The sequence below is a fragment of the Crassostrea angulata genome, chromosome 7 (assembly GCF_025612915.1).
Source record: "Crassostrea angulata isolate pt1a10 chromosome 7, ASM2561291v2, whole genome shotgun sequence".
NCBI lineage: Eukaryota > Metazoa > Mollusca > Bivalvia > Ostreida > Ostreidae > Magallana > Magallana angulata.
The window spans coordinates 1,023,178-1,046,090 of record NC_069117.1 but is presented as its reverse complement, the minus strand read 5'-3'; the positions used below and the strand labels follow the sequence as shown (position 1 = coordinate 1,046,090).

The 22,913-nt window shown below is 35.7% G+C and overlaps 1 protein-coding gene across 1 annotated transcript in view; it reads left to right on the top strand.

Moving 5' to 3' along the window:
• LOC128155484 (uncharacterized) overlaps positions 1-22,554 on the top strand; it is a 29,804-nt gene extending 7,250 nt beyond the window's left edge. The window contains exons 2-7 of the mRNA XM_052817206.1: positions 20,080-20,189; positions 20,393-20,612; positions 20,697-20,789; positions 20,874-21,005; positions 21,510-21,743; positions 21,831-22,554. Of these exons, the coding sequence (XP_052673166.1) occupies positions 20,080-20,189; positions 20,393-20,612; positions 20,697-20,789; positions 20,874-21,005; positions 21,510-21,743; positions 21,831-22,133 (1,092 nt within the window). The 3' untranslated portion in view covers positions 22,134-22,554. The remainder of the gene's footprint in view (positions 1-20,079; positions 20,190-20,392; positions 20,613-20,696; positions 20,790-20,873; positions 21,006-21,509; positions 21,744-21,830) is intronic.
• Positions 22,555-22,913: the final 359 nt, after the last annotated feature.

Sequence of the window (22,913 nt, the reverse complement as noted above, 5' to 3'; positions counted from 1 at the left end):
TTAACATAGTGTTCTGACTGGTATGTCACGAGGAAGCTCCTCTGATCAAGGGTAGATCAAGGACGCTTTTTTATTCCGGGCGCCAGGAATGAAAAATCTCCCTTCGGGATATTTCTTTTTTGGGGGGGACGTATGTAAACAGATAGCCATGCTATGACCTTGAATTGCTAGTATTACATGATGGTCACTATGATACTAATGTATACCTAGGTACTGCGCACTGAATGGTGGTAATGATAACTAACAGAATGAACTCTGTGACTCTTGTAGCGCTGTGTAGCATTCATAAATGATATTATGACACCAGGTGCATAATACGGGCATAATTATATCCAAATGAGAGTTTATAAAAAAGTGTCATATTTTGCGATTCTGTGTCTGCAACGATAGCTCTGGTACTCTATATTGAGTCATGTATTGTATATTCTATATATTAACCTTTGTGACCTTTTATGCCAGGTATGAATAAATGTACTATGAGTAAGTGATTCCTCATACCTAGGCGGGGGACGCCGAAACTCAGGACTCGGAGACTCAAATCCTGCATCCGTACCCTTTGATTGGCAGTTTTGACAGTTTTGTTAATTTATTTAGAAATAAAATATTAATCTGAAATTTGAACACTAAATGTTCACTCATGTTCGTCTTAGATGGGCCGAACTAGTCAGAACTGTCCAACATAAGTAAAATATATATATATATATATATATATATATATATATATATATATATATATATATATATATATATATATATATATATCCATGTAAAAATGATGTTGAGTAGATTCTTGATTTGGGCTACTTTTAGTTGATGTAATCTTAACTGTTCGATCACGCTTGTTAATAAACTATTGGTGAAAGAAGTACTGAACTTCGTAGCTTGAGTAGCATCTCCAAGAGATAACAAAGTTTAAAGGCTTACAATCTCTGATCATTATATCTTGGTTACTGTTGGTCGTAGCTTCACTGGATGTTATGGTTTGTCTTATGATACTGATACACCTGACAGGCTTGAATGCTGAATCTGAGCCATAGGTTTTAGATGCTGGAAGAGGTTAAGGTTTTAATTGCTGGTTGAAGTTTTTGAAACAGGTGCCTTCTGATGATTATATCTTAGTTACTATTGGTCCAATCTTCATCAAACTCACATGGATGGTTTGTGATACAGATGCACCTTACAGGCACGGATGCTGATTCTGAGCCATAGGTTCCGGATGCTGGAGGAGGTTATTCTTTTAATTGCTGGTTAAAGTTTTTGAAACAGGTGCCCTCTGATGATGATATCTAACTAACTTATGGTCCTAACTTCACCAAACGTGCATGGATAATGCTTCCTATGATACTGATCCACCTGACAGGCTTGAATGCTGAATCTGAGCCATAGGTTTCAGATGCTGGATGAGGTTTAGTTTTTTGAAACAGGTCACATGTTTTATAGTTAATAGCTTGCATAGCTAATTTAACAACATTATAAATGAAACGCAGAGGTAACTTCAGATGCAGAACCTGATCTCCATTATCAAGGATGCTTAAAAATTCTCCTACATACACCTTACTCAAACCTTCTTGATAGATAGGTGTGTTTGTAGTTAAATGATATAACATTATTTCTATGATATATTATTGTATGATATGATACACTATTGATTAATATGATACAACATAATATCATATGTGATATTGTAAAAAGTTATATGATACAATATGATATTGTATCCATTTTTTTAAATATTCTATGATATGATATTGTATCATGATATTGTTATGTAAAGTATTGTATATTATAAAACAATATTGTATAATATGATATGTATTATTAATTAATTATTTTATCACATGATACTAAACATATGATATTGCAATATATATATAATATTATATCGTATGATATGATATTGTATATTATCTAATATTTTATCACATGTTTATCTCAATTGACGGTGATTGTATTGTGCGCTTAACGATTACAATTTATCATAATTTTACTTGAAAACCGTATGCTTTTATTTTGACTTGTACTATTTGAAGCACGCGGAGGGTTAAACTGAAAGAAGTCTTTTGAACGTAATAACAAAAGTTGTAAAACATTATTTTTTAAGGTCATATAATGCGAGAAAAATAATCAATTATTATATACTAGTGTGGGATAGTGAAATTCTTCCTAGGGTCCAAGATTCACGGTCTTGGACTCGGCAAAGCCTCGTCCTAGACCGTGAATCTTGGACCTGAGCTGTGTAATTTCACTATCCCACACTCGTAATAATGAATGATTCTTATATTTATATTTCACTGTGTGTTCTTACGCCACGTGACGTCATAATTAAACACTACGTAGGTTTAGGCTGTTGATTGAAAAAAATGAAAAATTAAAAGGATGAATTTTGTTGAAGTGTGGAGTTGTAAATGTAAATCTCTTAATGATGTTTTAACTTTTTTATGAATAGTTAAAAGTATGTTCGAAAATGCATTGTTTGTTTGTTAATCTTCAAAAAACCTTATTCAATGCATAAAGTTCTTGACGTCTTGCAGTAAATGTGTTGTGTGGCTAACAATTATAATATTTACAGAAAAAGTTGGGATTAACAAAATACTTGGTAAAACATGTGATAAAAAGAATCTCTCATGGTTTGCGATTGTATAGATTTTTATCCGTTGTGTGTTTCCTATCCCCTCACCAAGGCTCGGGAATACAAAACACATAACTCGTTGGATAAAAATGATTTACCATCGCAAACCATGAGAGACCCTATATGTATCATACGATATTGCATAATATGATATAAGTTTCTGATATATATAATTATATGATATTGTACTGTAATATCATATAATATCGTATAATATGATATTGGTTAATATTGTATATTATGATATCACATATAATTATATTATATGATATTGTAATTTATATTATTGAATCAAATTGTATGATATAATATTGTATTATATGATTGTATCAAATTGTATGATATAATATTATACAAATATTGACTGGGGTTGAGGGCAACATTGATTATATTAGCCCCCGAGGGACGAAATATTGCCCGACGCGAAGCGGAGGGCAATATTTTCGTCCCAAGGGGGCTAATATAATCAATGTTGCCCGAAAACACAGTCAACATTTGTTTTGTTATATGAAGAAACAAACCAAAATTTAAGAAAGTAGGCCAAATTGAAAACAGATCGCCGTAATTCTCAGCTCAACAAAGAATTCACGAATTCAATTTTGTGCATCGTTCATTTCCTATATGTCCTCTGCATCAAACGGTCACTGGTGAAATTCCGCCGACCGTAAGAATTAACATACAGATGGTCTACCTGATTTCACTTCACAGTAATTCGCAAATCCTTATATCCGTTATGATAGCAAACCGTCGCATTGCGCGTCCGTTGTTTACTTGCCTTGACTGACTGTCTATTATGACGTCACCTTGTTTTGGAGTCGCGAAGAGTTATTTACGTCATCGTTTACGAATAAACAAATCAGAGGCGATTATTTGAAATAGAGGGAATGTTCTCGAGATATTATTCTTAGCCGGTCAATATTAAAAAAATATTGACCGGTCAATATTTTTCGGACGAGCTAATATTACAATTATTGACTATTCGTCTATATAGAGTTATATAGTGAGAATATACTACTGAATATAACAATGTATTATATAATTTGTTACTCTATCACATGATATTGTATCATTTGATATAATACAATGTTGTATCAAATCATATTGTTTCATATGATACAATATCATACTATTTTATAAAATATAATATCATATGTTTCAATATTATGATGTATTATGTAATATGATATTGTATCATTAAATACTATATTGTTTATATATTACTACTTATTACGTTAGTTTCTGACTCACTACGGAAATTTGTTTTCCCTTGGACTGAAATGTCACATTTTCATTGGTTTAAACATAGCACGTGATTGCATCATATATCTCTGTATTTGTTCTGTGAGAAATGATATTAGGCAATATGGCCGTCATTGGTCGACGCTTCGCTTACTCATTTCGACATTTATAGTATTTAATACATAAACCGCATGCCGTAAGTTCTTAAAGTATTTGGAGTAGTTGCCCTTTGAAATTCTTTAAAATTAGTGCAGTTCCCTTAGAATATTGACGTCACATTGTTTTGTATGGAGCAGTACAAAATGGCAGCGTCGAAATGTGCTCAAATCTCTGCAGGGGAAAGGGATAAAACATTTAAAATTGAATAACTACAAAATATTCTTCTTCTTCAAATCTAGTTTATCCCTCGCGCAGCGGCGAAGGACTATACACTTAAAAGAGTTCTTTTTACAGTTAAAACAGGGTTAAAACGGTGTTCGACTTATTCCGCCAACTGGATCCCTGCCTTAAACGCCTCCAGCGTTGGTAAGAGCACTAGTGTGCCTGGCAAGGTATTCCATAGGCAGATGGCTGAGTGGAAGAAAGAATACTGGTGAGTCTTGATCCGGGAGTGTGGCACGATGAATCTCAGAGAATTTCCTCTGGTTGTGGTGGTAATAACTGGGGTCAGGTAGACTTGAGATGGAATTGCAATCAGGTTGTATACTATCATGTACATCATGATCAATTTCATGTTTTGGCGTCGTTGATCTAGTGACGGCCAATTTAGGTCTTTTATCATCTTTGATACGCTGCTGTATGTTGAGTAGTCCCCATTGACAAAAAGTGCCACTCTGCGTTGGACCTGTTCCAATTTATCAATGTTTTGTTTGGTATATGGGTCCCATATTGTGGCAGTGTATTCGACGTTAGGTCTGACTAGGGTAGTATAACACTAGGATTTTACTTTCTTGCTACAGCTGCTGATGTTTCGTCGCAGGAAGGCACAGGTGGAGTTTGGTTATGATGTCGATGTGTTTGTTCTATGTCATGTTAATGCTGAAGGTTAGGCCCAGGTATTTAGCATCGGTTACATGAGCTAATATCTTTCCATGGATGTTATAGTCATGGTACATGTAACGCAATCCTGCACGAGAATTACCCGTGGGTTTAATTCTACCAAATTACGAATTTCTCGTAAATATTGCTTCTTTTTAATTAACACAAGAATTACCTGTGTTTGGACCCGTATTAAGTTATTACCGAGGGTAAATAAATATAAGACTTATTTAAAGTTGACGTAAATATATTAAACGAAGAAGTAATCAACGATAACAAGTACACCTACAATTAATTCACTGACAATCGGGAATTACCCAAATTGAATAGTGATACTATAGCACAACCTTCGTGTGTTCGTTAATTCAATAAAAAAAGGGGGGTGGGCGCACTAAACGAGAATGACCCGATTAGTGTACAAATAAATATTACTAAAATCGAGAAATAATCTAGATTTACCAGACTAATCTCACTTAACTGTTAACGCAAAACTTTGCCAAATATTTACAACAATAAACCTAAATTTACGTATAAACTATTCCTATTGTAACAATATTGTCAAATATCGATAATTCATTTATTTAGAATAATAAAATTCCAAAGAATATTAACGTTTACTAATTATTTAATCGGTAAGACTTCAGAGATTAACCCTTTGTCTAACCGTAGATAAAATGAACTATGTCGTCTGTATCGAAATTAATCCAATACAAACTCATTAATATTAATTAATATCGTGTAAACGAGATTAACCCGTAATACCACGATGTATAAAAAAATAAATTATCAAAATTCCCCATATTCTACCTAAAATAATCGAAGTAGTAAAAAAACACCCTCTAACCTCAATTGCTAAACCCCAAGTCCACTGTAAGCCTTCTGTCTTACGGATCCAACTGAGGGTCAGTTCAAACTTTGTGATGACAAGTACAGTATTTATTTCTCAAGCAGTTTTATTAAAGCGTGATCGTATAGTTACATGTACAACAATTAAAAGCAGCCCAAATCAAGAGTCTAAGAATCTCTATAAGCGGAATCTGTTCAACATCATTTTACATGGGTATATATAACATTTTACTTATGATGGACAGTTCTGACTAATTCGTCCCATTTACGACGATCATGAGTGAACATTTAGTGTTCAAAATTAAGATCAATAGTTTATTCCTAAATAAAGTTACAAAACCGTCAAAACTGCCAATCAAAGAGTCTGGATGCAGGATTTGAGTCTCCGAGTCCTGGGTCTCGGAGTTCCCCACCTAGTATGAGGCATCAGTGACTCGTAATACGTTCATTCATACATGGCATAAAAGGTTACAAAGGTTTATATATAGAATACACAATACATGACTCAATATATAGCGTACCAGAGCTATCGTTGCAGACACAGAATCGCCGAATACGTCACTTGTTGTTAAACTCTCAATTTGGATATTATTAGGAATATTACGCATTGCTACAAGAGTTACAGAGTTCATTCTGTTAATTATCATTTACACCATTCAGTGCGCAGTATCTAGGTACACATAAATATCATAGTGACCATCATGTAATACTAGCAATTCAAGGTCATGGCATGGCTATCTGTTTACATACGTCCCCCAAACAAAAGAAATATCCCGAAGGGAGATTTCTCATGCCTGGCGCCCGGAATAGGAAAGCGTCCTTGATCTACCCTTGATCAGACGAACTTCCTAGTGACATACCAGTCAGAACATCTAAGTTAAGAGATAGTTACAAGTGACATGTTTCCACATCCGGCTTAGAACATCATTCATCTACAAAAACAAATCTATAACCAGGATGTATACATGTACATAAAATCATATAGTTTGATTATATATATCGCATTACAATCATGAAAACAATAATGAATAAAGTATGACAATAATGACCAAGATGAAATAACCATAGTTGAATGTAATCGTGATTCATCATCAAAGTAATACTAAGTATGATTAAGCTTAATGTCACATACATATGCAAAGTCAATGCATGCTTGTAAGTTTACAAAATATCTCTTCCTTCTTAGGGGTGAGGTTAGCGTCATAGGTTCGGAGTCCATCGGTTTCTTCCTGAAGTTCTCCAGAGTGAATCACCAAATGCAAGATTTATATTAGCACAAGATTACGCACATTTCTACTTTAACACATTTTTCACAATTCACATTTTTAATTTTCACTAGCTTTCACAATTCCTTTATAAGGAATACACAACTTTTTCACGGCTGCAGCTTAATTATTCATCCATCATCGGCACCCGTAGATAGAGGGTCGGCGCGGATGGCGAGGCAACTTCTCGCGGACCGTCTCCTGCGTTCCTCTGTTGCGTAGACATCGCGGCCTTCTCTTCCAGGTATTTACGTGCCAGCTCTGGGTCCGGTCTATAGTATTTGGTCCATGGAGATTCTTCATTTTTCTCCTCTTCAAGTAATTGTTGTGCTAGTTTGGTCGAAATTGTCACCGTGTTACTAGTCAATTTGCGAGTTTCGAGTCGTCCGCTCCGTGGGGGTTTCTCTTGGATCCTAGTGTCTTTCGGGATTGGTTCAAGTTCAATAATGTCACTAGAGGTCCATTTCTCTGGATTCACACAACAAAATACATTGTCTTTGGAAGAACCTTTTTTATCTCCGTCACTACCCCTTTTTCGACAACCTGTCCAGCAACCACCACAGCATATACCAAACCCACTTTTTAATAGTTTAGCGTTTCTTAATACAAAGTCCTATCGTTATTGTTAAGTTAAACACACATAAAACTAGGGGATTCCCACCCAAGATGAGAATTTTCATGGGATGCAAATTAGTTACTGGCAATTCCGCCATAGGTGAATTCATAGGGAGAACTTTAATATCTTTGGTCTTAAGATTGAACCATGAAAACCTGAGCAACCTTGTCCCATACTCAAGATGTCGATCGCAAAATTTGATTGTTTTTACCAATATTCTTAAATCACTTACAAAAATCAGTCTCATAGTTCCTTACTTACTCGCTGTTTTATGTATTTCGAGCATATGTTAAGTCTCTTTAACCTTCATATACATTCAAATAACCGAGGTGCTGAGTCCGCGTTTGCTAGTTGGCGTATCTCAATACATGTTTTGATGTCACAGGGGGTCATCCTGTCATGTATGTTTAAAAGCGTGCAACATATACAAAGCTAAGCTTATTCAAGATTATTTACATCTACATTCTACGATAATATAACTTATTTAATTTATTATTTTGGCTAATTCCTTCATAATAGCCAACGCATACTCTTGTTTGTTGTTTTCTCTACAGGGCTTAGGGATTGATTTACGCGGTTTAGGGATTGGTTTGAAGCCTAGACCTACTTTAGGGACTATTTCATCTATTTCCATATTTTCATCTAAGGGTACATTTTGGTTATCTAAGTGTATTTAATAGTCTTGACCACTATTTTCATCACATTGTTTTGACTCATGGGTCTCATCCAATTCTGAATCTACGGTCTGATCATTCTCGTGTTTATACTGCTGATCATCCATGGTCTTCTTAGCTCTTATACGTCTTTGAAGTTCTGCTAGGGGGAATATCCTCTTCGTCTGAAGATCCTTCTCTTTATCATTGTTTGGACTGTATAGCTCTTTCCAATGGTTCTGGGTGCATGTCTTCATTTTCTGACGACGATTCATCTTCTGGTGGCACCATATAGTTAGTTTTTCTAAGATTTCTTCCACCATCTTAAGTAGTTTGTGAAAGGGGCCTGTGAGAAATGTCTGCCAGTCTTAACTGTCGTGCATGTCATTTGGTGGTTAATCCAGTCAATTGATCTCTCACCACGAAACTAACTGGTCCTTTCTGCTCTATGATTCGATAATATGGTAGCCACTTTTTATCTAACTTATTTTTTTTTTCTATTGTTCTTAAGGTAGACAGGATCACCTACCTGAAAATTTTCGTCTTTGCTTTTCTTATCGGCCTGCGCTTTCTGTTTCTGCTTGGCTTCCTTCATATTACGATGTACTAGCAGGAAAGCTTTATGTTGTTCTTGAAGGGCGATCTTGTGTTGATCTTCTCCCGCATATCTCCTTCGAGGTTTCATCAACGTATCAAGAGGTAATACGACATCTCTGTTGTACATAAGGTAATATGGAGAAAACTTTGACGAATCGTTAGGATGAAAAGGAATGACTGCCAGCGTCTGATTAAGATGAATATCCCATGTTTGAGCGTTGTCTATTGTTTTCTTAGCCATCACGTCATGTAGAGTTCTGTGAATTCTTTCTACTTTACCATTACCTTGAGGGCTGTAATTAGATGTTTTGATATGGTTGATGTTCAATTTTTTTAAGGTTTCTTCCACTTTCTTGTTCACATTCTCTGTTCCGTTGTCTGTGGGGATTTGAAGAAGACAGCCATATCTCGGATATATTTCTTCTAAGATAAGATAAACTATGTTGTCAGCTGACTTATCAGGAACGGGAAAAGCTTCTGGCCAACCAGAGTAAATGTCAATAAAAGAAACTATGTACTTGTTTCCCGACAAGGATATTGGATATGGTCCTGATAGATCAAGTCCTACTTTAGCCATTGGAAAAGGTGGTATATCTGTCTCTTGAAGTGGAGGTTGATTTGTTTTATTGCTCCTCGTTTGGCATACTGCAGATCCTTCTATATAAGAGTATAACATTTTGTAAAGATTTGGTATGTAGTACTTTTGTCTGATTACGTCATATGTTTTGTCCACTCCCATATGTCCAAGTCCGTCATGATACTGCTGCACTACTAAAAGTTATTACTCACGTGGTATATACAGGCGAAGTTTTGGGCCTTCTGAGTCTCCATCCGAAAGATAGTACATTAACCCATCAATTTCCAGTAACTTCTTTTCTTCGGTTGCCGTTGCTGTTCCTTTACTTAACCGATTCTTCAGTTTCTTGATCTGCTCATCGTGTTGTTGACTTTCTTTGATGTTAATTTCTTCTGGTAGATCAATAAAGGGTTTGACCAATTCATCGTGTTGCTTAACTTCACATCTTGCCAATCTCTTAGGCGAAAAGGCATTGGAGTTAAATACATTCACTTCAAAGAAATTGTCCTTAACATCTGGTTCATCTGGCTCTGATTGTTCTTCCTCTTCACACTCGAGGGTGACTGTCAGTAATCTGGATAAGAGATCTACACAGCAGTTAAATCTTCCTTCTATGTACTCTACCTTACAGTTATATCATGCAATACTTAACGCCCATAGTTGAATTTTCTTATTTTGCATTTGAGATTCAATGATATACTTGAGCGGCATATGGTCTGTTCTTATAGTAAACTGAGCACCGTGTAAATAATGGTCTAACTTCTGAAGGGCGTAATGAATTGCAAATGCCTCCTTTTCTATGGTTGACCACTTTTCTTGAGTTTTACTCAGCTTGTGGGATAAGTAATATATTGGCTTATCTTCTCCCTCATCTGTCTTTTGGGTGAGGCAAGCTCCAATACAATTGTCTCTGGCATCGGTGTACAGGATGTACGGATTATTAGTATCTGGATATGCTAGCAAAGGTACTACCGTTAAACTTTCTTTAATAAAGTCAAACGCTTTTTGGCAACATGGTGTCCATTTAAACCTAGCATATTTTCTGATTAAGTATATCAATGGTTCTGCAATCTTAAAGAAGTTCGGTATGAATCTCCTGTAATAACTACACAAACCTAAAAAACCACGAACTATCGGACTGTAGTGGGCGCTGGTAACTTTCTTATAGCTTCGACTTTCTTTCGATCAGGTGTAACGCCATGTTCATTAATGATGAAACAAAGATATTCAGTCTGTTCCTTGAAGAAACTACATTTCTTTAACTTCATTTTAGTCCATGCTTTCTTAGGCGATTGAAAACGTCTTGAATATGACGAAGATGATCTTCCGGTGTCTCTGAGAATATAAGAATGTTATCCAGGTATGCGATGGTAAACTCCTCTTGTCCTTGAAAAACTGTGTTCATCAGCTCCTGAAAAACTGCTGGTGCGTTACTCTACCCAAATGGCATCCGGTTGAATTGGAATAGTCCTTTGTGACATGCAAAGGCCGTTTTTTCTTTACTTGAATCTTCTAATTTCACTTGCCAATATCCACTCTTTAAGTCTAGTGCAGTGAAATATTTTGCCCTATCTAGTAAACATAGGATGTCATCAATCAACGGTAGCGGGAATGATACTGGTTTCACTATCTTATTCAAGCTTCTAAAGACAACGAACATCCGGTCTGATCCGTCCTTTTTCTTCACCACTACTAAGGGAAATGACCAAGGCGATTGTGATCTCTCAATAATCTTTGCGTCCATCATTTCCAGTATGGCATTGTCAATTATCTGTCTTTTATTTAAGGGTACACGGTAGGGTCTGTTCTTTATTGGGTGGTGATCTTCAGTTTCTATTTTCATTTTAACAGTATCAGTCACTCCAAGATCACTGTCTTTCTTTGCATATAAATCATTGTTTTTACTCAAAAGTCTTTTGATTGAGTGTTCAAATCTTTTAAGTATATCAATTTCTTGTTTTGTGTCTTGAGTAGTCTGTATTTCTGAGATTTCCTTCTGTTTTAACGCGGTTATTCGTCCTACTATGTAGCCTCTTGGAATTTTGTAATGTTTGTTAGTTTGGTCGACAGAGATCATTGGAACTTTCTTATCTTTCCGAACTATACAAACGGCGTCTTTTAAATATAGTCCTGGGTCTTCCATAATGCAGTTATTGTCTATGCAGTACACTTCAACCAATTCACTTTTTTCCAGAGGAAAATTGTTATTTATTTTTCCATAGAATTCAGTCACCGTGTTTGGTCTCATAATGAGTTTCTTAGGTGTTCGTACAATAGTCGAGATGTGTAAATCTTCTTTACGTTCCGCGTATACTTTGCCATCAATACGCATGAGTCCAAGATCAAAGTATAAACGAACATTGTTTTTCTTGAGCCAATCACGATCGAGAATCATGTTTCGGTTGAGTCCCTTTGTCACATAAAGTTTGTGTTCTAAAGTTTTTCCTGAAATCTTAAAGGAAATATTTACATACCTTAACGCAATTAAAGAATTGCCATTTGCTGCTTGTAAAGAGGGGATGTCATTATTAAACAACTTGGGGCGTGGAAATAGATTATCATACATTTTCTTACTAATTAGAGATACGGCTGCACCTGTATCTACCAAAGCTCTAAATTTATTTTTTCCTACTTTTAATAAACAGCTACTGGGGTTGTTAGTAAAATTAATTTCATATGTAGGTCTTTGTCTAAAGTCCTTTCTTCGGTCTTCAACGAAGGAAGAACGTCTTAGTTTACCTGCGTTTGTTTGTCAAAATAAGAGCGAGATTTAAAATTTTGAGACGATCCCCTATTTACTTTGTCCCTAGATTCATATGTTCGGCCTTGACGATTTGATGGTCTGCCCCGATTTTGCTGCGCTCTTTGATACATATGCGAGCTCCAACAATCTGCACGCACATGACATACTTTACCACAATTCCAACGTTCCACAGGTGAACGGGGTCTCTGCTCTATATAATGGACGGGTTTGTTATGACTTGGTCGATTATTCATTTGAGGACGGGACTTGACTTGGGTTTTATTTTGAGTACAAAATCGAGCCCTATTACCCGTCAGATTACATTTAAAACACCTACTATTACGCGCATGGTCAATTTCCATTGGTTCTACATGCCTTGTTTCTATTGCTATTCTATTATCTGCTCTATCCTTTAAAAAGGGAAGAGTAGTATCAAAATTTGAAAGAGTTCGTCTGTTGTCATTACTTTGTACAAATTCTGTTATATTCGACCTTCTTATCGCTAGCCTCTGTCTCAGATTTTGTTCTCGCATTGCTATTTGAATTGCGGATTCTAAATCTTTCGGGGTTTCTCGCAAAATTTTCATTCTGAGGTAGTCGAATGTCAGCCCCTCACAAAAGATACTAACTGTTGTTGTATCAAAGGATCTTTTAGTCTGTCATTACAGTAGGCGTCTTCTGCGATTTGCAATAGTCTCTCGGCGAACAACTGAACACTTTCATTTGAAATTTGGCGAGTCTTACGCATTACTGCTTACGCGTGTTGGGGATCTGTTATTTCTGCAACTCTATTTTTAAGGGATTCCTTAAGATCGTTCCAAGATGGGATGTCTTCAGACGCATCCGTTTCATCTAAATACCTTTTAATATAATCCCCAACTGAACCCTTACTCGTTATGTATGCAAGCATGGGGATCTCATGACCTTGTTTCCCAGACATAACACTGTACTTTTCGACTTCCTTTATCCACTGTTTAAATTTTTGAGCATCTCCCTCAAAAGGAGTTATCAAAGAAGATAGGGGCACTGAGAGTGCGGCTGTTATAGCTTTAACTTGACCAATGAAAAAATCTTTATCATCATCCTGATCTGGGACTCGATATCGTGGTTCACGAGTTTCATACGGCCTAGCATCATGATATGTTTCAAAAGTATTTTGTTTAATCTGCTCTTTTTCTGAGGATTTTTGACCTGTTTCTTGCCCTTTATTTTCCTTGTTCTGACCCTTAAATTCTTTTTTACCAAACCCATCGCCTGTCGTCATATTTTTTGCTTAGACAAAGTTGTTTACTTCGAGATAGCAATAAGAGACATATAGAAATGGTTCTTACCTTATATTGTATTGAACTTCGCTCAATCCTGGTCACGGCACCAAGAAAGTTCATGTAAGCCTTCTGTCTTACGGATCCAATTGAGGGTCGGCTCAAACTTTGTGATGACAAGTACAGTATTTCTTTCTCAATCGGTTTTATTAAAGCGTGATCGTATAGTTACAACAGTTAAAAGCAGCCCAAATCAAGAGTCTAAGAATCTCTATAAGCGGAATCTGTTCAACATCATTTTACATGGGTATATATTACATTTTACTTATGATGGACAGTTCTGACTAGTTCGGCCAATTTACGACGATCATGAGTGAACATTTAGTGTTCAAAATTAAGATTAATGGTTTATTCCTAAATAAAGTAACAAAACCGTCAAAACTGCCAATCAAAGAGTTTGGATGCATGATTTGAGTCTCCGAGTCCTGGGTCTCGGAGTCCCCCACCTAGTATGAGGCATCACTGACTCATAATACGTTCATTCATACATGGCATAAAAGGTTACAAAGGTTAATATATAGAATACATAATGCATGACTCAATATAGAGTACCAGAGCTATCGTTGCAGACACAGAATCGCCGAATATGTCACTTGTTGTTAAACTCTCAATCTGGATTTATTATGCCAGTATTATGCACCTGGTTTCATAACATCATTTAGGAATACTACGCATTGCTACATGAGTTACAGAGTTCATTCTGTTAATTATCATTAACACCATTCAGTGCGCAGTATCGAGGTACACATAAATATCATAGTGACCATCATGTAATACCAACAATTCAAGGTCATAGCATGGCTATCTGTTTACACCACCGGATAGAGTGATTTCTCCTATTTATACACATACAGAGTCCCCCCGATGACCCACGTGCTTCCCTAGGGATCACTGGCAGCACCGGCAGCCCCCGGCAATAACATAGACTAATGCATAAATATAATTCGACAATTAAATTAGGGGATTTACACAATATATGACAAATAAAATTATAGCAATTCATACAACAATACAATTTAATACAATAAATGCAATAAAATGCAAAAAAACCTAGTGCACAAAAGTTATGATTTGTATCGGGCGTGATATACTGAAATTCCAGAACACTAATGGCGGTATGTAAAAACGAAAGGATACAGGCTTGGAAAAATCATGAAAACGTTTAAAGTAGAGCTTGCCAACGAAAATAAAAGACCTGAAAGATTGAAATGTAATCAAATAATCACGTTCATCTGATGCAGTAAGTAATAATAGCACAAATTAAGATAACGTGCTGTAAAATACAACCGGTAAATAAGGGGAACGTGTCAAAAAGCATTACATGCGTGTGCACTTCTACATTGTGTCACAATCGTCACATTTTCTTCCTCTTAAAATATTTGGTGTCCTCACCAAAGGCTTCACTACAAACATTTATTAACAGAGACAATTTAAAAACTTATACACATTTAACCCTGTCTATAGATGAGTTTATATCTGTCATGTGGTTTCTCCAGCTCCAAAATGGGGTCTCCCTGAGTCTGTACTTGTCTGCATCCTTGGGCATAACATCTGACTGTATCCTTGGCTCTTGAAGGTTTGGTATAACCTATGTCGCTTCACAAATGGTGAAGTGTTTGTTCCATTTGTTTTTTTTTCATCTTTGAACACTAAGGGGACATCCCATGGAGGTGGTCCTAGTTTTCTGTTGTCTCCTGTGTTTATTGAATGCTCTAGAAGAGTTCTCCCCAAGTTTTCATCATCCCTTGAGGAAATATCTGAGTGATTCACAAGTGTCTTAGCTAGAGCAACCTTGACTTCATTCTCCTTGTCTTTCAGTTCTACCACTCTCATGTACATTTATTGTAATTGGTCAGGAACCATCAACAATGTTTGACTAGAACTATTTTTCTTAAATTTTCCTAATCTTGAACTGGTTTCCTCAGGATTTGCAGCTTCAAATCCTGTCTTGATTTGCCTTATACATGTACTTTGAAAGTCCTGTTTTCCTGCAGTTTCTCCCAATATAAAATCACCGCATACTTCTGCCTGACCTACTTCTTCATCTTGTTTTAGATACACATCATTGTCTGATGGATTTAACACCCTTAATGGTACTGCCACTTTATTTTTATTATCCACCAAAGTTGATGCAACAGTCACTGCATTTTTTATCTCATAAGTAGAATTTGGCTCTATAAGGTATATCTGCTGTTCGAGGTCAATGGCTCTTCGTGCAACTCGATATACTGTCTTGCCTTAGGATCCCAAAGACCCTGAAGAAATTTTAAAATCAAGTCCTCCTGACGCGTGCTAGCGTCTCTGTTAGGATGAACCCAATCATACAGACGTTTGATGTCTGCTGCATATTCCTCAAGACTTTCATTTCTTCCTTGTCTTTTGTTGTTGAACTGGGTTTTATAAACCCTTTTGTTTTCTAGGGTTCCAAATCTGGACTCGATCTCTGCCACTAGAGTCTAATAGCTGGCCATGGTTTCCTCCTTGAGTTGACCAAAGACAAAGTCAGCTGCATTACCCTGTATTCTAGGCAATAATTGCTGAAGCTTTTCTCTAGAAGTCCAGTTTGCTAATTTGGCCACGATTCAACCAAACTTTCCATTTTTCCGAGCCTGTGTATGGAGGAAGTTTACAGTCAAGTTTGTTGTTGTCCGACTTCTTTGACTTGAACAACTCTTCAGTGGCTATAGAGTTGGTCGATTGCTCTATTTCAGAATCGTCTGTATTTTCACTAGATTCTCATGACAGCTTTTTGTAGGGTCCAGTTTATTGTTTTTTGAGTTTAGTTTGCTCAGTTTACTTTTCTTGGACTGCTTCTGGTTATTCACATGTCTGAGAGTCTCTGTAGTGGCTTCCATCATACCCTGCATGGCTTTCATTGTCTGGGCCATCTGCTCCATCATCAGCTTCATGGAATCTGTAACAGCATTATTCTGTTGCTGTGTAGGAGTGAAGGGTTCTGACAGCTTTGCATAACAGGTGTCTGTAGGAGTTATCCCTCTTTGCTGTCGTATAGTCCTGGTGGATCTCCTTACTTTGGGTGTAGGAGTTGATATTTTTGGCTCATTATTTGGTACATCCTCATCTCCTGTTGTTTCATGGTCATCAGAGCTGCTGTGGTTTCTCTGGAGTGACCTACTTAATTGAGACGACGACATGTTTATGAGGAGTTCCTCTTCCGTAAATGCCTCCTCTGAGTGTCCAGGATTTACAGACGACTTCATGCTGGTCTTGGATCTGGTATTGTACTTGTGCATGGTACTGTTAGTAAGGTATTTCTCAGCACTGGTTCTGGGTTACGTATCACTGGATCCGCCGATGTATTTCTGACAGATCCCACCGCTGCCACAAAATGTAACGGACCTGAGTGCTTGATGTTGCACAAATTTATATACGCAATCCTGCACGAGAATTACCCGTGGGTTTAATTCTACCAAATTACGAATTTCTCGTAAATATTGCTTCTTTTAAATTAACACAAGAATTACCTGTGTTTTGACCCGTATTAAAGTTATTACCGAGGGTAAATAAATATAAGGCTTATTTAAAGTTTACGTAAATTTATCAAACGAAGAAGTAACAAGACGTAAAATTATATAACTTATTAACAATAACAAGTACACTTACAATTAATTCACTGACAATCGGGAATTACCCAAATTAAACAGTGATACTATAGCACAACCTTCGTGTGTACGTTAATTCAATAAAAGAGGGGGGGGCGCACTAAACGAGAATGACCCGATTAGTGTACAAATAAATATTACTAAAATCAAGAAATAATCTAGAATTACCAGACTATATCTCACTAAACTGTTAACGCAACACTTTGCCAAATATTTACAACAATAAACCTAAATTTACGTATAAACTATTCCTATTGTAACAATATTGTCAAATATCGATAATTCACTTATTTAGAATAATAAAATTCCAAAGAGTATTAATGTTTACTAATTATTTAATCGGTAAGACTTCAGAGATTAACCCTTTGTCTAACCGTAGATAAAATGAACTATGTCGTCTGTATCGAAATTAATCCAATATAAAACTCCCTAAATATTAACTAATATCGTGTAAACGAGATTAATCCGTTACACCACGATATATGAAAAAATAAATTATTCAAAATCCCCTAATTCTGCCTAAAATAATCGAAGTAGTAAAAACACCCTCTAACCTCAATTGCTAAACCCCGAGGCCACCAGATAGAGTGATCTCCCCTATTTATACACATACAGAGTCCCCCCGGTGACCCACGCGTTTCTCTAGGGATCACCGTCAGCACCGGCAGTCACCGGCAATAACATAAACTAATGTAAAAAATATAATTCGACAATTAAATAAGGGGATTTACACAATATATGACAAATAAAATTATAGCAATTCATACAACAATACAATTTGATAAAATAAATACAATCAAATGCAATAAAACCTAGTGCACAAAATATATGCACTAGGTGTTATGTTATGTTATGATTTGCATCGGGCGTGATATACTGAAATTCCAGAACACTAATGGCGGTATGTAAAAACGAAAGGATACAGGCTTGGAAAAATCATGAAAACGTTTAAAGTAGAGCTTGCCAACGAAAATAAAAGACCTGGAAGATTGAAATGCAAATTAAGATAACTTGCTGTAAAATACAATCGGTAAATAAGGGGAACATGTCAAAAAGCATTACATGCGTGTGCACTTCTACATTGTGTCACAATCGTCACATAGACATGTGATCTCTTGGTGGTTATGTTGATCACCTCACGCTTGTCTGGGTTGAATTCCATAAGCCAGGTTTGTTCCCATCTTTGAAGAGTGTCCAGATCTTTTTGGAGTTCAACCCAATATATTTTCGTAGTGAGTCAGTAACTAACCTTATAAGTAATACTATTGGGTTGATCAATCTCATAGATGGCGAGGCGAAGTCGAGCCGTCTATGAGATTTATCAACCCAATATATTTCCGTAATGAGTCAGTAACTAACCTTATAAGTATTTTGTTTTCCCGAGGACTATCAAGCGATATATTCATTCACAAATACTGTGGAATCATTAGATTTCGTGGTGGCTCAATTTTCGTGGAATTCGTGGGTACCTCTCATCCACGAATTAACATCCTCCACGAATTAATAAATTATGGTAATAAAGTCATATTTCCTTTGTAGGTTTAACATAATACACGAAATTACGTCCCCACGAACTTGTAAAATTTAAGCAATCCACGAAAATTGGCCCCCACGAAATTTAATGATTCCACAGTAGCGGTGATCTACGCAAAGCCATGTACCAGATGCCTTACATCTCGTCCAATTAAACTCATTTAAACTCTTCAAAATTATCAATACCACCTTTCAATACGCTTTAAAAATCTTCGCTTCATCCATATTACTTACAAGGTTTTGCTGCTATTTAACTTTAAACCTCCGCAGAGATTTGAGCACATTTCGACGCTGCCATTTTGTTCTGCTCCAGACGCAACTACTCTAATTTAAAACTAATTTCAAAGGGCAACTACTCTAAATATTTTAAGGACTTACTGAACTCAATTTCTGTGTTAAATAGTATGAAATATCGAGATAAGTAGGTGAGGCGGCGCCCAATGACGGCCATATTGCCTAATATTAATCCTCAAAGAACCTACATAAAGGTACATGAGGCAATCACGTGCCATGTTTAATCCAATAAAAGTGTGACATTTCAGTCCGAGGGAAAACAATATATTATATTGTATTATGTGATCCAATTAAATAATGCGTAACACAATACAATGTCATATCATATGTAACAATATCCTATCTTATCATTGTTCATTACGGTATTTTATTGTATGATAAGATATATATTGTAAGTATGATAGAATGCAATATTGTATTTTATATTATTGTATTGATAAACATTTATCTTAATATACCGTATGAAATAAACATATGATTATCGAACAATTTTTAACAGATAATATACAGTTGTTGACTGGGGTAGAGGACAACAGTTTTTCTCTGTCGGACCGGCTTGGAAACTATTGCCCGAGGCCGAAGTGTTGTTTTGTTATACCCCGTCCAATCAATAACACATTTTCGCGTAATGTGCCGTCACCGGTCAACAGTCTTTTTTAACAGTTGATTTGAACAGTTCCAATCTAACAGTTCCAGTCGAACAGTCAAAATGTTGGACTTTTTTCGTATAAAGTTATATAGTAACTGTTTTACAGGGTTATAACAAACGACATTGTGTCAAAACAGTATCCATGAATATCCCAGATCATAAAGTATGATTTACATATAATATGATAAAGGTGGTCTCATTAAGATGATGCCTTATAAGGGTGATGCCTTGTCTTGGTGAGCTTTGTGATCTGTGAATACGTATGTTTTAATTAAGGTATAAAAGTTTGAACGAGTTTTAGAAGACCGAGGTAGTGTCATTTCTGAAACAATTTATTTTAACAAAAAATATACACGATAATTTTCATTATTAGTGTAGCACATATATTTAATTATATGTAGATTTCAAATTTTTCCTCAGTTAATAATAATTTTAAAGCATTAAATGTTTAATAGAAACCAGATGTACATCATTATATCACAGTGAAAAGATTGGATTTCTTCGAAATGCAGTACAAGCTGAAAGAAAAATCAGAAGAAATTGAAGACCTTTCTACAAAGTTGAGGTTCATTTCACCTAAATAAAACAGACTTCTTCACTAAACTTAAAATAATGATTATAGAACCTAATATAGAGGACATGAAGTAAAAGGAGTAATTAAGTAATTGTTTATTAATAATTAAGTATTTATATATTTTTTTAACTTAGATTTTATTCCACAATTTCCTTGATTAGACCTATAATGAAGAATTATTCGCTTATCTTTAGACTAAGCAAATATGCCAATCAACACCTGATGGAGGTAAATCCAAACATCGCGCTGCCGGATCTGAGTGACACCCACCGCCCCACAAGACTGGGGGAGATGTACAGTCAGCTGTTTGATGACGAGTGGTCGGAGGCATTCGAGGCCTTCAAACCCAAAACTGAAGACGAGGACGACGACATCTTCCCTGATACACTGTTTATCCTCCAGGATCTGTTGACGGTATCATCATGAACATTTTAAAGAAAAATCATAAATTAAACCATTAATAATGCGCCGATCTAATGTTCACATTTTTTTTTTCAGAATATTTTTGAATTTTGCAAAGACCAATCAAAAAGCCAGACACTTCACATTGAAGATAGCTTTGCTGTTGCTATAGAATTAAAAGAACCACAGGTAACGTTTACTATGTTTAAACATTCTGGAAAAAAATGATACAGATATTTCAAAGAATTCAATATAAACATAAATTTGATGTAGGTATTAAAGAAACAATACGCAGCAACACAAACGGAGAATACATTTGATGAAAACAATAGCAGACATCAGGCGATAAAAAATGGTGGGCAGAGAGATCATAGTCAGCAGACTAATAAATATATAGTTGGAGAGGTAACAACGAACTCATTTCTTATATATAAATACTGTGTTGTATACCCACTTGTATTTAAGGAATGAAATTAATTTCTACGTATGCTATATGATATAACATAACTTGAGGCAGTTTACGCTTTAAAAACCGCGAAGTTATGTTATATCATATGACATACGTAGAAATTGAATTTAATTTTCTACGACTACAATAAGAAAATAAGGCCAATTATTAGGTAAATAACGATTTTTTAGCATTCAAACGTATCGTTAAGCAAAATAATAAGTTTTAAACGCGTGTCGTATTGTGACGTAGGCAACTTATGTTATACAGTATATAAGAACTCGTCTAGCCAATCAAATGAGGTGTTACATTCAGAATTAAATTATTTTAGTATCAGCGTTTGATTTGAACTTTGTAATGCTCAAGTCTATATTTGTTGATATTTCTTCAAACGAATAAGTTTAGTATTCATTTAAGGGGAAAATGTGATTACATAAAACTTTGATTTTGTCTATAACAAGGAATTATTCAATCAAACACCAAATGAGAAAACCCCCAAAGGATCAGAAGAGGGAAAGACAGAGACTAATAAATCAGACAGTTCTCAGAAAGATCCAGCACAAGAACGAGGAAAAGAAGATAAACAGCCAGAAAACAATGACTACAGGAAGAGTCTTATTTACCCAACAATTGACAGACACGCCCGAGACTTCCAAAAGGCAGTTGCATCCACTTCAGCTAAAACCAAATCAAAGGTAAGGAACAGATAACTTAAAATGATATCCAAGATTAAACTTATTCTAGTTATAAAAATGTCCAATTCTGACAATGTATGATTTCAGTTGTTCATTGCATCTGAGCTCCCCTTTCTGATACCAGACCAGACTGTCCGAGCAGATGTCCGTGTGTTGACATATGTGAGGAAGTGTGTAGAGCTTTGTTGGTACATGTGTATGCAGGACCCACCAATGGTGATCGTCTCACCCAAACAAGGACAGCTGGTGGACAAGGCCTTATTCTCCTTCCATGGACGCCGCGGGAAGATTGTGAAGGTGTGTGTGTGGCCGGCGCTTTTTCTCCATGAAAACGGACCCCTGGTGTGTAAAGGATACGTACTTCCGGAGGAGAGGAATCGCCATAGATAGAGATATTTTTTATTTAGCTCTTTTGTTTTGATTGCAATAATCAAATTATTTCTATAAAACATTTGTCAGACGTAATACAATTGAAAAAAAAATCTTAGATAAATTAATGATATTTTGATCAATCTGCTTTTTGTTGGTATACAACGAGATTATATTCTTGTTGTTATACTAGTACATGTATATATAATATATATGTATACACTGATTTTTTACATATACATTTGGTCTACAACAAATACTGACTTTTAAAAATGCACAGTTTTCTTGAAAATTGTATCAAATCATTCAAACTAACCAATTATTACAAGGACATTTCTGTGATTAAAAGGTAGTTGCAACATATCAAATTACTGTGGAAAAGCAAGTTGAAGGGGCTTGTTGAATATCGCATCGAAAACGTTTGTGTGCTGTTTAATGTGTTAACAATGGTTTTAGAATTTTATGGATTTTATTGATTTTGTGCCATAATAAATGATATGTAAATGTTTGCTTTGTTTCTTTCTTCAACTTTCTGTCGAAAATATATATTGTAGATTTATTTTGTGCCAATCATAAAAACAAAGAATTCTATTGGTCAAAAAAGTTGAAAATTTCATATTTTCGTGAGGTCCGAATATTTCTCGCTGCAGACCAGTATTTGCCATATAGTTGTTATTTTAAAAAAACGGTGTAGATAGTGCTTTGTCGCGAAAATGGTCGACTCGAACCAGTTCTCATAGAGATCGCGAAGTGAAATTATGACTGGTTTACAGACGTTGGTTTACAGTCAAGTGATTTCAA